The sequence below is a fragment of the Dufourea novaeangliae genome, unplaced genomic scaffold, assembly GCF_001272555.1.
Source record: "Dufourea novaeangliae isolate 0120121106 unplaced genomic scaffold, ASM127255v1 scaffold18, whole genome shotgun sequence".
NCBI classification, from domain to species: Eukaryota; Metazoa; Arthropoda; class Insecta; order Hymenoptera; family Halictidae; genus Dufourea; species Dufourea novaeangliae.
Window position 1 is genome coordinate 1349625 of NW_015373888.1, and position 12962 is coordinate 1362586.

Here is a 12962-nt window from a genome sequence, read left to right on the forward strand (position 1 = left end):
CGGGACGAACCGTGTAAAAATTCCGACATGGACGAAAATTTCAGTTTCGGTTTTTGACTTTTTTAACTATCTCCATATACTGGCCGAAACTTCTATAAAGTCACCATGTTTTTTTTTGACGACTTTTTGTAATTATTCCATGCCAATGAAAAATTTATGTTTGGTTGCATTTTGAGATTGATTAAAGAATGCGTACACATCGGGTTCAACAAATAAATATAACATTTGTTTAAAAATGAAACAAAAATATAAAGTCACCATGTTTTTTGATGAATCCTTGTAATTATTCCGTATCAATGCAAAATTAGATTGGTTGCATTTTGGGATTAATAAAAAAATTAAAAAACAATTGTTAATTTCGATTTTACTTGTGTAAAAAGCGAATGACTTTATAGAAATTTCGCAGTTTGTGTTCTGTTGAATTTGTATACAGGGTGGGGCAATAACTATGTCCATTTTGAATATTGCCGTTATTTGTAATAATATAAAAAAATGTTACATACAAAACTTCCACGGTATAGAGGGGGGTATATTGCGACACAAACATTTTCTGCGTGGTTGAAGGCATAGAGGAGATTTCAAGGTCATCTCTATTTTTTTTAATGGAAGGCTATGTTTTTTTTATCGCGATGTGATAGCCGGTGTTCAGACGACATCAGCGAGCTATCATTGAAGGTCATGCAAGGTCAAATGTGGTAGTAAAATAAACTTTCTTACATTACATGAGATGCTCGAAGTGGTGTCCGTTTGCGTTAATGCAAAGTTGCAATCTTCGTATCGCTGCATCACGTGCATGTCTTATCGTTTCTGAACTTCTAGCATATCTGCAATTATAATGCAACGATACGAAGATCGCAACTTTGCATTGACGCAAACGGCCACCACTTCGAGCATCTTCTGTAATGTAAGAAAGTTTATTTTACGAAGTCGTCTCAACACCGGCTATCACATCGCGATAAAAAAAACATAGCATTCCATTAAAAAAAATAGAGATGATTTTGAAATCTCCTCTATGCCTTCAACCACGCAGAAAATGTTTGTGTCACAATATGCCCCCCTTTATACCGTGTAAGTTTTGTATATAACATTTTTTCATATTATTACAAATAACGGCAATATTCAAAGTGGACATAGTTATTGCCCCACCCTGTATATTTTTTTAAAAATAAATGTTATATTTATTATTTAAAACCGATGTGTACGCTTTTTGTTTAATTAATCCAAAAATGCTACTAAACCCAAATTTTTCATTGGTATAGAATAATGATAAAAATTCATAAAAAACATGGTGAGTTTATAGAAATTTCGGCCAGTGTATACACGCTATTATTTCTCTAACTGTTGAAAATATGAAAACTTGTTTCATATAAAAGTTAATTGATTTCATGAAGCAAACTTACTAATATGTTTGAATTTTTTTTAATTATTATTTACAGTGATTTTAATAACAATGTAATTTTTTGTAATGGAACTGCATATTCTTATTATTGCCATGTTATTAAGCATTTCAAGACGAATTCAACAACATATTCGAAAGTTCTGTTTGAATAATAATTTCTCGGATTAATTAAAAAACGCTAACTGAACTTGATATTTGCCAAAAATATTCATACATTGATACAATTTTATTCGAATAATACATAGTAAAAAACTACAGTATCCGAAGGCGTCATGCAGTGCTTTAAACGGTTAATGAGATTAAATAATTGTTTGCCAAGTGCCGACTCAATTAATAAGTATTATTTAATTATAAAAATTTGAATTTCCATGTTTAAACGATTATAAATAATGAACTACTTTTCTCATCTTTTATTCGTTACACGAAACTCTTTATCCAAATAATGAATCTGCCCATCTCTGAAATATATGATTGAATACCCATAAAAGTCGTTTATTTATTGCGATTGATTTTGTAAGAATGAAATTCGAAAAACAAAATGGTATTCCATATTTAGCTACTTTTCTCTAATCTCTAACGTAGAACGCATGTTATATTATTATCACAATAGGTATTAAACTTTGATGTTATGCCAAATGAATATTTATTGAATCGTTAAGTTAAAACACTCAACACGCGAGTCCTCAGTTACCGATAGAAGCTGTGTCATTCGCTGGCTGTGCATTCGCGTAAATATAGTGGCAGGAGACAACAGGAAGTCTCATTATCCCATCTCCTATCCGCTAATAATAATCGCTATTAATTTATCGATCAATGCGTAACAAGTGGTTGAAGAGTGAGGGTCACGCGAGTTACTTTGCTGCAGAATTCAAAACGTCAAACATGAAACATACACACTTTCTGTTACTTTTCCTGTTTTCTTTTCAACTATTTCACATATAATCTTAGCTTTAATCGATATCTCTTTCAACGAACGACTGTACATACAGTTTTTTTTAATTGAAACATAACAAAAAACTTACAAAGGAAGTTACTCGGATGTTAAATTACTTTTGAAAATGTAATGGATATTAAGTTATAGGATTCGACCTCCTGAGGATTTAAATAAGTGTCACACGAAAAATTCAGTGTTGGTCAAAAAAATGACGTCAAAATTTGTCATAAGCAGCTCTGAAAATGGATATACTTTCCTTTAGGCTATGATTCTTTTTTTATTTTAATCGAGAAGGAACAGCCTTGCTGAATAAATTTTGTTCACGTCGAACAATCATTTTTGCAATATTGAAAATTATAAACAAATTCTTATTTTGCAAATTTCGGCTCGAGATCGCGATTTTAAAAATCCGAGAAAATTACTACCGTATTCGTTGAAGTGTTTTCCATAAAGTAAGCTTATCAATAGGATTGTGCTGTTCATATATATTAACGTTATATGCATAAGTAATTTGATATCTGTGCAACTTTCCTTGTTAATAAAGACAACAGATTCTCTTTTGATTCCAGTTTTCCTGATTAATCCTGAATTGCTTATTCAAACAACGGTCTATCTTTTTCCACATTCCGCGCAAATATTCATAAAGGAAAGTTGAAATAATTATGCAACGTTCTCGAAGTTGTTTTCTTTGTTACGCAACCAGGAAGTAACTGTGCAACTATTCCGAGGTTTCTTTCCTTTCTTTTATTTTTGCACGAGAATTTTCATAAGAAAAAAATAAGATAATTGTGCAACATTTCCGAGATTTCATGTTGTTTAACTTTCGAGCGTCGATATCTGAATCATTGCAACGTATCAAAATATCGTTCTCATTAGTCGGTTAAAAATGTTTCTCGATTGGTCAGCATTAAAAGTTGCTGTAAAACTTTCCGGTCTCGGTATTCATAAACATCGTCAGTGTGTTCGTACTCGTTCAAAGAACTGCGTGGATTTTTCCGCTCATTGGCCGTCTTCCGTTCGGAAACTCCTGAAAAATTTCGCGGTTTTAGAAAGTTTTGCAATAAAACTGGCAAATGGTTGGGCATAAATGTCTGGAACAGGATATCGTTCTTATTTCCATACACGGGCAGTCCAAATTATCCTGACAATCTATAAACGTTATCCATTAACGGTGTCATTATTTGCAGCTTTTGTTCTTACACTCCCATTTTACTTTTCAGTTAATGGTAGAAACAAAAGGAGTGAACTACCTATGCTATAAATTATTCCAATTGAAATCGTAATCTTGATGTTATCTTCCATTTTTAGTTAGAAAATTTTCGATCAATGCAAAATATTACGTGACAAAAGTTCCGTAAAAACAGATTTTTACGATTGCACTAAAACGAAGTAAAGAGAATATCTTAATTTTGAATGAAATCTAACCCAAAATATAATTTTGTTCTTAAGTTGGTCTTACTAAAATATCAATTCTAGAATAACAATTTTAACAATACACTGAAATACAAATAGTTAACATTAAATTATAATTAGAAACAATATTTAAAAAATCTATGACCAACCAATTATTTTATTAAATATGATTTCAACTAAACAAATTTATACTTCCTAGAAGTCTATTCAATTCAGTCATTTATTTTATACGTTGATAGTAATAATTAGATTGCAGATTATCATTTATAAAATTAAATTCTCACCTAATACGTTCATACAATGGGTTACAACTTCTTGCAGCAACGTAAAATGTATTATGCCTAGTGCTCGACATTAAACTATAACAGTGAATTTTATTTAATTGTGTTCTTGAAAAGTATTACGATTTCGAAAAACATAACAGAATAAAATATAGATCCTCGAGTAAAACAGTTGATTCACCGTTAACATACGATCATCCACCACGTTTCCGTCTGTAATAAACCGAAGAAGTTTTGATCCTTACTGACGATTTGTAAATACATATCGACGCTCAAAGTCACTCGCCACACCCTCTTTATCGTGTCATTAAACAACGACAGATAAAACATTAGATAAATCGAAACGATTCAACACCGAATGGAATTCACAACAATAAATGATTTTAAACCTGATACAAATCTTAATGACACTTGATATCTTTTATTCTGATCACGGTTCTTGTAAGATTGAAGATGACATCGGTATTGTAGTATTAGATAGATTATTGCGATTTTAATGATATCGGGGTATGTTTGCGCTGAATGTGTTTACAAATTTTACATTTCATCGATAACATGCGATATTACGTTATAAATCCATTTCTAGATTTTGGAATAGATAACCTGTGTGCACAATACGAAACGATGGAAAGATAAGTAAAAATAAAGCTCTGATTTTCTTTCACTCTTCTCAGAGACGACTTTTTTTTACTATAATGAAATGCTAAACCTAAAAAGTCCATTGGTGTAACATGTAATGTACAAAAATAGGAACTTTGTTATGTATATAAATAATAACATATATAATAACGTTGTTACATATAAAATATAAATACTTATACATATATATATCGAGAGTAACTGAACTCCTAAGTGGTATACTTTAAAATATTAATAATTCCATAAAGAATAAAATAAGTCTTAATTGTTACATGCTAGTCTAGATAGTTTGATTTAGATTCTTTGGTGCAGAGACGAATTTGAGTTTTTCTTTACTGGCACAACCTAGCGGAGAATTTTGGAAGCTCTAGTTAAGTACCTTCAATTAACAGTAAGTGGCAAATTATTTCCCAGACGATAACGAAAAATAACTTTCACTTGGTTATTAAACGTGTCACAAAGTAGTCGTTGTCGAATTACTCATCTTTGAAATGAGTTATCTTCAATTAAGAATTAACTGTAATTGATGAAACTACAGAAAAAAGGAGGAACAAGAAACATAGGATAATATGGGGTCAAACCTTCGAGTTTCTATGGCCGGGTCACCGATGATCCATCGACGAACACAAACACTGAATTGTTTAAACGACGAAAAAAAAAAATAGTCTCTTACGATTCGTACTCCGAGGATCAAATACTTTTTAATTTTTATTTGGAAATAAAACACTTTAAATTTCCAATGGTTAGACGCTAAAATTGTACTTTTTAAAATGTTCTGGGTTCGACTAATATATTGTTATTATGTAAACTGATCTCTCTCTTAGGTAATTGTTCTCTTAATTGCAAGGTAATTTATACTCGCGCTGAAAGAATATAATAGTTACCGTTTATGTGAAACTGACTTCCCCGCATAGTTGCGTCACTAACGATGAAAGTGGGTCGAGCGAGAAACCAGAAATAATTTAATTGGTCCTCGTATAACAAATGCACGGAATATTTTACGAAATTTTGTAAATCGTGTCTCTGTGACCATGGGAGCAGCAATCGGAGCTGATGCCTCGTGTAAAAATACATCAAAAGTTGTAAAAAGGAAGTATTGTTTATTCAAGACTTCGTATTCGAGAGAATGCTGCTTGAAATATCGCTACGCCTTGATTTTTTTGACACGACTCACGGTGACTCACGCAAATTTGTAATAATTAGAAATTTAGTTGAAAATTAAACAGAACATTCTTAAAAGCTTCAACTTTCGATTGCTACCAAAACATCGCAAGGTCAACGATAAAATTATTGAAAAAGAAACGTTATAAAAATGTCTTTTTAACACGAGCCACATGGAACTGTAGTTTATACTGAGAAGATAATCATTTCTTATTTAGTTACAAAAAATGACGTTTTCACAAAAAATTAGGTGGTTTTAGATTTTTTATTTACGGAGTTTATGATGGCACAGAAAAAAAGATATATGTTAACGATCAAATAAACCTAAAAATTAAGATCAAAATATGCAAACTGAGGTGTCAATGCGTTTAGTAGTAGGTACATACATATCTTCTACGCATGTCGCTATTAACGTCAACATCACTTGCTTTCCTTTGGTTTATTCGACGAACTCTCAAATTTTTTCTTAAAAATGAACAAAAAAATTACATGTTTTTTATAAGGAAAAAAATTTTTGTTTGTTCCACTTATTTCCACCTGAATTGACTGGAAATTCCTAAAGTGAATGTAAAATAACAAAAGACTTATATACAGGGTATTCCATTGCATCTTTTTCTATTCTTTGCCTCTTTTTTTTTCACCGTCATCCAATCGGTTTGTCCCGGTTTCCCTGATGGTGACGCAGAGAATCGATTAGTTTCTTTTTTTTTTCTCTTCGTCGGATGGTTGGCCGATATGTCCAAAAATGGCTAAAAGTGTGACGTCCGTTTGAATCGTGCACAGAGGCGAACCGGTAGCAAGGTCAGGCCTCGGGGATTCGTTCCGCGCGGTCGTCCATCTGCTGTCTTTCAAAGTGAATGGCAGTCTGACGGATGGGCTCTAAACTGGTCGATTACGAAATCTGAAACCTGTTTGCAATCACCATCAATAAGAGACATGAATTCTCCGCGGCAAGGTCCTTCGTATCAAGGTCTTTTCCTTCTTAGATTCGACGAGTCACCTTCGAACGTATGCACGTAATTTATAATATATTAGGAGCGAAAGAAGTACACGTACGGCTCCGATGTTTAGGATCGTTATCCTTGTGCACGATCGATTTTTCCTTCCAAACTACTTTTTCAGCTGACCTTCAGGGGTCATACCGTTACGAACCCAGTTCCTGATAACTTCAGCAAATAAGTAAAAAAATTAACGAAATTCAGAAGAGTTATTGCTTTTCGAATTGATCTATGTTTTGAAAGTGCAAAGGGAAGAATTTCTGATCACCTAAGACCTAAATCATATGTCTGCAAAATCGTTAATAATTATTTCGTAATTTTTTTGGAAAATAAGCTTTATTATGATAAACTTGTTACATGGTATTTAATGCTAAACTGATCAGGAATTGAATTCTGATCAGGAACTGGATCCGTGATGGTACATATGTATACGTTTCTCGGCAGAAAAACGTGGTGAATGTTTTGTGAATAATTGACTCTTGGGACACGCTACGAACGATGCATTGTTAATCATTTTTATATTTTTTCTTACCTGACTTTCAAGAATTTCGAATCACGGAAAAAGTGCCAAGTTTCTCGAATTCTTGAAACTCGAACCGTTCTTGGGTTTCGAGGAGTTTTGAGAAATCTATCCCCAGCTTTTGGGCTGAAATTCTTAAAAATCATTTCTTCTGTTTTCAGGGAGCCGTACGATTACAATCCTCTACTGGTCAGCGCGCTGTCTGTGGTCAAGTATAAGACCGCGCAGATGGACCTGGTCCGGGTCGAGACGAGGAAACATATACTATTCTCGTTTCTGTCTATCGGCTGGGGCCTGTTGGCCGACATTGACATTGAAAGTGAACGCCTACGAGCGATCGGCGGCCAAAGGTTCACCGTGTGGAGCGTCGCCCGTCTCATAGGATTACGAACGTACAGGGGCAAGGTGTCCTATCTGCCGTGTGATAAAGTACCGTCCGCCGAGAGTCTCGGAAACGGCAAGGCCTACAACGAATACACGAAAGATGCTCAAATATCGCACTCGAGGAGCTACGGTGACGATTTGGATAGGTGAATTTTCATCTGGATGGATTAACTACAGGCTACCTATTTAACCCTAGTACTACCGAAGACAAACGTGTATTTATTTCTATCACGTCGATAAAAACATGAAAAAACGTTTGAAAATATTCGAATTTAGAAATGAATTAATTTCTTCATTCTTATATTGCAACGGAAGTTGTGAAAGATCTGAGAGAATGTGTTGTTGTAACAGTTCAATCATCGTTATCAGATAAGGTGACCAGATGTTTTATGTTGCAATGCGGGACATGCCCAAAAAAAGAAAGGGTTAACATATTTGAGAACAGCATTTTTGATAAATATTTACAGTAAGGGAACCACCTCCGATTTTACATGATTTTTTAATATGTTGTCAAGGTCATCACCCTGAGTAGTACTGTGAAGGTTTTAGTTTGGGGTCGCCGTTTGTAAATAAGTCATTATCAAAACAAGTTACTTTTTTTCTTGAGCTGTATCAAATCAACTCTGATCAGTATGAAGCTTCAGAGTTGATTAGACACGGTTTAAGAAAAAAAGTCATTCAGAGTTGGTTAGAGACAGTTCAAGAAAAGGTATCTTTGTTATCCTAATAACTTTTTAATAAACAACATTTAATAACTGAAACCTTGTGAAGGTCACTCAGGAGTCAAGGTCATCGATCATTTTACTTATCGATACTTCTAAAGTACGATACTAAACTTCCTTGATAATTACTTTTTACAAACCGTTTTTTAACTCGCTGTATCTCGGCAAAGGATAACCACAACACCAAGATCTTAAGTTCATTTTAAAGCGGAGGGTCTGCCGATTCATTTAAGCGGCAGACGAAACCGCTGCCACATTTATTTACCCTGTGACCACTATGTTTAAGGTTACCGATTCGCACAAAATAAAGCTATACGAAATAACGATTCATATCGATACCACCATTTTTCCCGTAGTTATGACATTTGAACTGATTTTTCGGGTTTATGAAGGTGATTCCTTGATCCTTTTGTCGACTGTATCAGTGTTACGAATATTATTAATAAACTGCGAATTTTTATACAAAATCAGATTTTATAAGGTAATTTATGAAAACAAGAACAAACGTAGGAATTTCTTTCTTCCCTTAAGTATCTTATTAAGTTAAGAATAAAATGGAAAATTTTTGTCTTTTTTTGTATTTCACAGAACTCTATAAGCTATAAATGCATAAAATCCGCAGTTTAATTATTACACTTATCTATTCAGACACAATAGTTGTAATTCGTGTTGTTGATGTTGAACAACGTTGACACACGTTGTGATTCGTTTAGAGACTAACCGACGTGTTACGCGTTATCTGTTCAAGGTGTAGTAAAATCAGCGAGTCGAAGAGCTACCACGACGCGCTCGACGGTGATCCAGCTATTCTGGACGACTTCGATGGCTGTGAAGATAGCGAGATAATAAGCGAAAGTATCACGCTCGAAACGGAAGCGGAGAAACGGCACAGGCTGGATAGCTTTTATTCCGCGACGTCCGCGAGATCCACTTACTTTAGTACGGGTTCAATTTCTAGTTACCATAGCATCGTCGAGCCAGACAATGGGGAAATCGGTGAGTTTCTAACTTTCTACCAAGGATAGAATCACCGTCTCTAGCCATTGAACTTGGTCTCTCAAGGATCATTAAGTGTATACGTTTACCCGTAGCCTATACAATATTTTTTCATGGCCCTGTTGACCAATGTTCTTGTACAGGAGTGTGTTCCTCAGTGATTGCAACAAATGTGGGTCGAAATGTTCACTAGCAGCATTAGTCGATTCAGTCACTGCATTTGTTTGTGTTTGTTTCACGCTTGTTTCATTTAAATTATCAGATAATGGACTCAGTCCAGTTGTAGTTGATACAGATAGTAGACGATGTTGTATTTGCATTGGAATCAAACTTATCGATGTTTGGATGCTGTCGACAAAATTGATGTGTGTACAGTGATTCTTATAATAATAGAGAATCGATACTTAAATAGACGGCGAAAGTAAATTGGAAGGTTCTGAATGAAAACTTTGAAGAGTAGACTGTGTGGAACACCCTCTATAAAGCTAGTACACAATCGTTGGAGATAAGGGAACTATAATGTTCCAAAAATAAAAGTATAGATAAAAATGAAAATTTAAGATTGAAATCACACGCTAAGATCGTTAACATTTTGTCTCTGGTTGTAATAATAATCCTTGTATAATTAAGATGCAGGGAACAACATTAACCAAGCTATGTATGGTCCATCTTCGAGGTTGCCTGCGTTGACTTCCGAATTGCCAAGTTCTTGGACGCAAGTTCAAGGTAAGAACCTGTATATTGTCACTAAAGAATTGCTTACTCGAATACGGGATGAGTCGATAAGAACTACTATCTAAAATAACTCATTACCTATTGATTAAATATTTGAGTAACATTTTGAGAGACGCGTCGGAAGGATAAAATTGAACTTTTTTTATATTTTTTTTTTTTTTTAGATATTGAGATAACCTTGAATTTTTTCAAGGTCAGTGAAACTTTTTTTTAATACCACGTTATTGTCGATGGAAAGACGAATTCAGTGAACTATAGCATGATGGTATTAAAACAAAGATGCACTGACCTTGAAAAAACTCAAGGTCACCTTGATGTCTAAAAAAAAAGTATAACAAAATCAAATTGTATCCATCCGATGCGTCCCTTAACTCTTGTATGGGCAACCAAAATATTCACGGTTATTGAGCAATTGGAATACTCCTATTCTGACAGATTAAATAAACAGATAATTTTACTTTCATACTTTTCCGAAACTCTTAGTGTTCCCTTCCTATAATATACCAAGTTCTGTTTTAGACAAGAACCTGAAAAATTGTGAAAGGAAATTTAGAAATGGGTACCTAGGTACCCGGTTGCCTATACAAGGGTTAAAATGCTATATAATTAATTCAAACGTATTTTTCGATACAACCATTAGGTAATGAGTTATTGTAGACAGTAGTTCTTATCAAGTCACTCTGTATATTCGCTGTTTTTGAGCACACTCAATCCTCTAGAATCTAGAAGTTGGTTTTACAGTGAATCATATGTACAATCGAATGTGTTGTAATTCCACTATGTAATACTGTAATGCACTACAACTACCTAATTGTGGTACAGTGAAATAAATAACAATCGGATAGATTAAAAGTACAGATATGCAAATATCTAAATTTATGTTTGAGATGGGTGACAGCACAACGAAACAAATGTGTGGTGGTTCAAATCTTACCGTAGCACATATAGTATATGTCTTGTATGTTGTTACATATTCAACACCTTTATCCGCCACCGCGATCCCATTATAGATATGGTATCGTAGCTACATTTGTTTCGTGGCTGAAAACCGTGCGAAACGCGAAGGACAAACATTGATGTAAGTAGTAGCTTTACTTTACCCATGACCCGTATTTGGACATGATATACACCCATTCCGAGATCGCGATGGAATATCAGGCAAACGCCTTAAACGATGATAAGAACAGTTATTATGTATCAGACAAAGCCGCATTGTTAATTATTTTATGATTACCCTGATGAATCAACATAAAATGCAATTAAAGTTTCTAGTGTCGAATATAATATAATAATCTCGGTTATTTACAGAAGTAACTGGAACTTTCTTGTATATTTCAGGTGAATTTGTTATGGTTCACGCGGCGTATCAGTCACACTTGGGTCAGGATTACTTCTTCGCGCCCCGTGCCAAATTGGCGGATGGTATTATTTGGCTCATAATAGTTAAAGCCGGTATTACACGGGCCACTTTACTGCAGGTAAATAGTCTAATTAAATGCTATATCTTTGGCTCTGTAACTTACATTCAACAGACTGTACAGTAAATCATCGATGAATGGTCGAAGGCTCCTCGGTACTGAACATTAAATGTTTCATAATCTGTTGGCCATATGCGACTGAAATAAATATCAGCGGCTTCAGAATTCGAAACTCTATCACTGTGCTGAATCTCATTAAAAAGTCAGTGTTACACCTGGGAACCTCTCCTTGTCAGTGCCGAGGAGCCTTCGAACACTCATCATGGATTTGCTGTATATACTTGAGAGCGTAAAATTATACCATGGCTTAATGATAGTGTTGAAATCATTTTTATATTGTTTCATTGTTTTGATGTAGACACTTCTAAAACGTAGAATTGTTAAAGTAGAGTAAAGTCAATTGGAAAAACTATCTGTAGCTTCAATATTATAATTTGTAAAATGAAATAATACTATAGTTTGGCTATTATCTTAGTTAAGTTAGATCTAACGTAATCTCGTCGTAGTTTGTAATTACATTATTTTAAGAAGTACTTATTGTGCCTATTAGTTCCTGTTGGGTTTAAGTAGTGGTACCCATCTAACACGTTCTGGCATCGACATGATACCCGTAAAGGCATTCCGAATAGAACCAGAGGACGGCGTGATTGGTCACATAACCGTGGACGGGGAAAGAGCAGACTACGGACCGTTGCAAGCAGAGATATTTCCGTCCTTGGCGTCGGTGATGTCTCCTTGATACAGATGGCAGACAACCGTCTAAGGAACTAGCAACGGAATCAAATGGTACAATCCTAAAACATTGAGTTCAATTGTGCGGTAGCATGCCCCTGGCGACAATACTGTATTAAATATATTAATGTACATTCGGGATTGGCACTTTTAGTCCAACGTGGTGATAGGTGTATATTCTAGACTGTGAATTTAACACAAATCATTCCATGCAATGTATTCAACGGATTTTTTAATTTAACGAAGTCAACGCAGTCATAGTTTGTATTAACGCCAATGGTTATTTCATAGAGTTTTAATATTTATATAATATCATACAATAGTGCTCGTTAACTGGTAACAATTCAATTGCATCTGTTAGCCTAAGGTATATGTCTTTTGGACTGTTTCCCGTATGACGCACAATACTTGAAATATTCCACAGGCTTTGTGCTAGTGAGCAAGTACTATTGTTAAGCTTACAACATAAGAATCAGATTGTATATTTTCTTCGCCATTAATTATTACGAAAGGCCATTTATATTTAATCAAATTAGCGATTAGTGTTTTTTTCTTTTGTATTTGGATGAT

General features: G+C 34.3%; 1 protein-coding gene across 1 annotated transcript in view; it reads left to right on the forward strand.

Moving 5' to 3' along the window:
- LOC107185601 (sphingosine kinase 2-like) overlaps positions 1-12934 on the forward strand; it is a 31076-nt gene extending 18142 nt beyond the window's left edge. Inside the window, exons 3-7 of the mRNA XM_015573324.1 lie at positions 7507-7875; positions 9200-9447; positions 10078-10173; positions 11521-11660; positions 12211-12934. Of these exons, the coding sequence (XP_015428810.1) occupies positions 7507-7875; positions 9200-9447; positions 10078-10173; positions 11521-11660; positions 12211-12399 (1042 nt within the window). The 3' untranslated portion in view covers positions 12400-12934. The remainder of the gene's footprint in view (positions 1-7506; positions 7876-9199; positions 9448-10077; positions 10174-11520; positions 11661-12210) is intronic.
- The last annotated feature ends 28 nt before the right edge of the window (positions 12935-12962 follow it).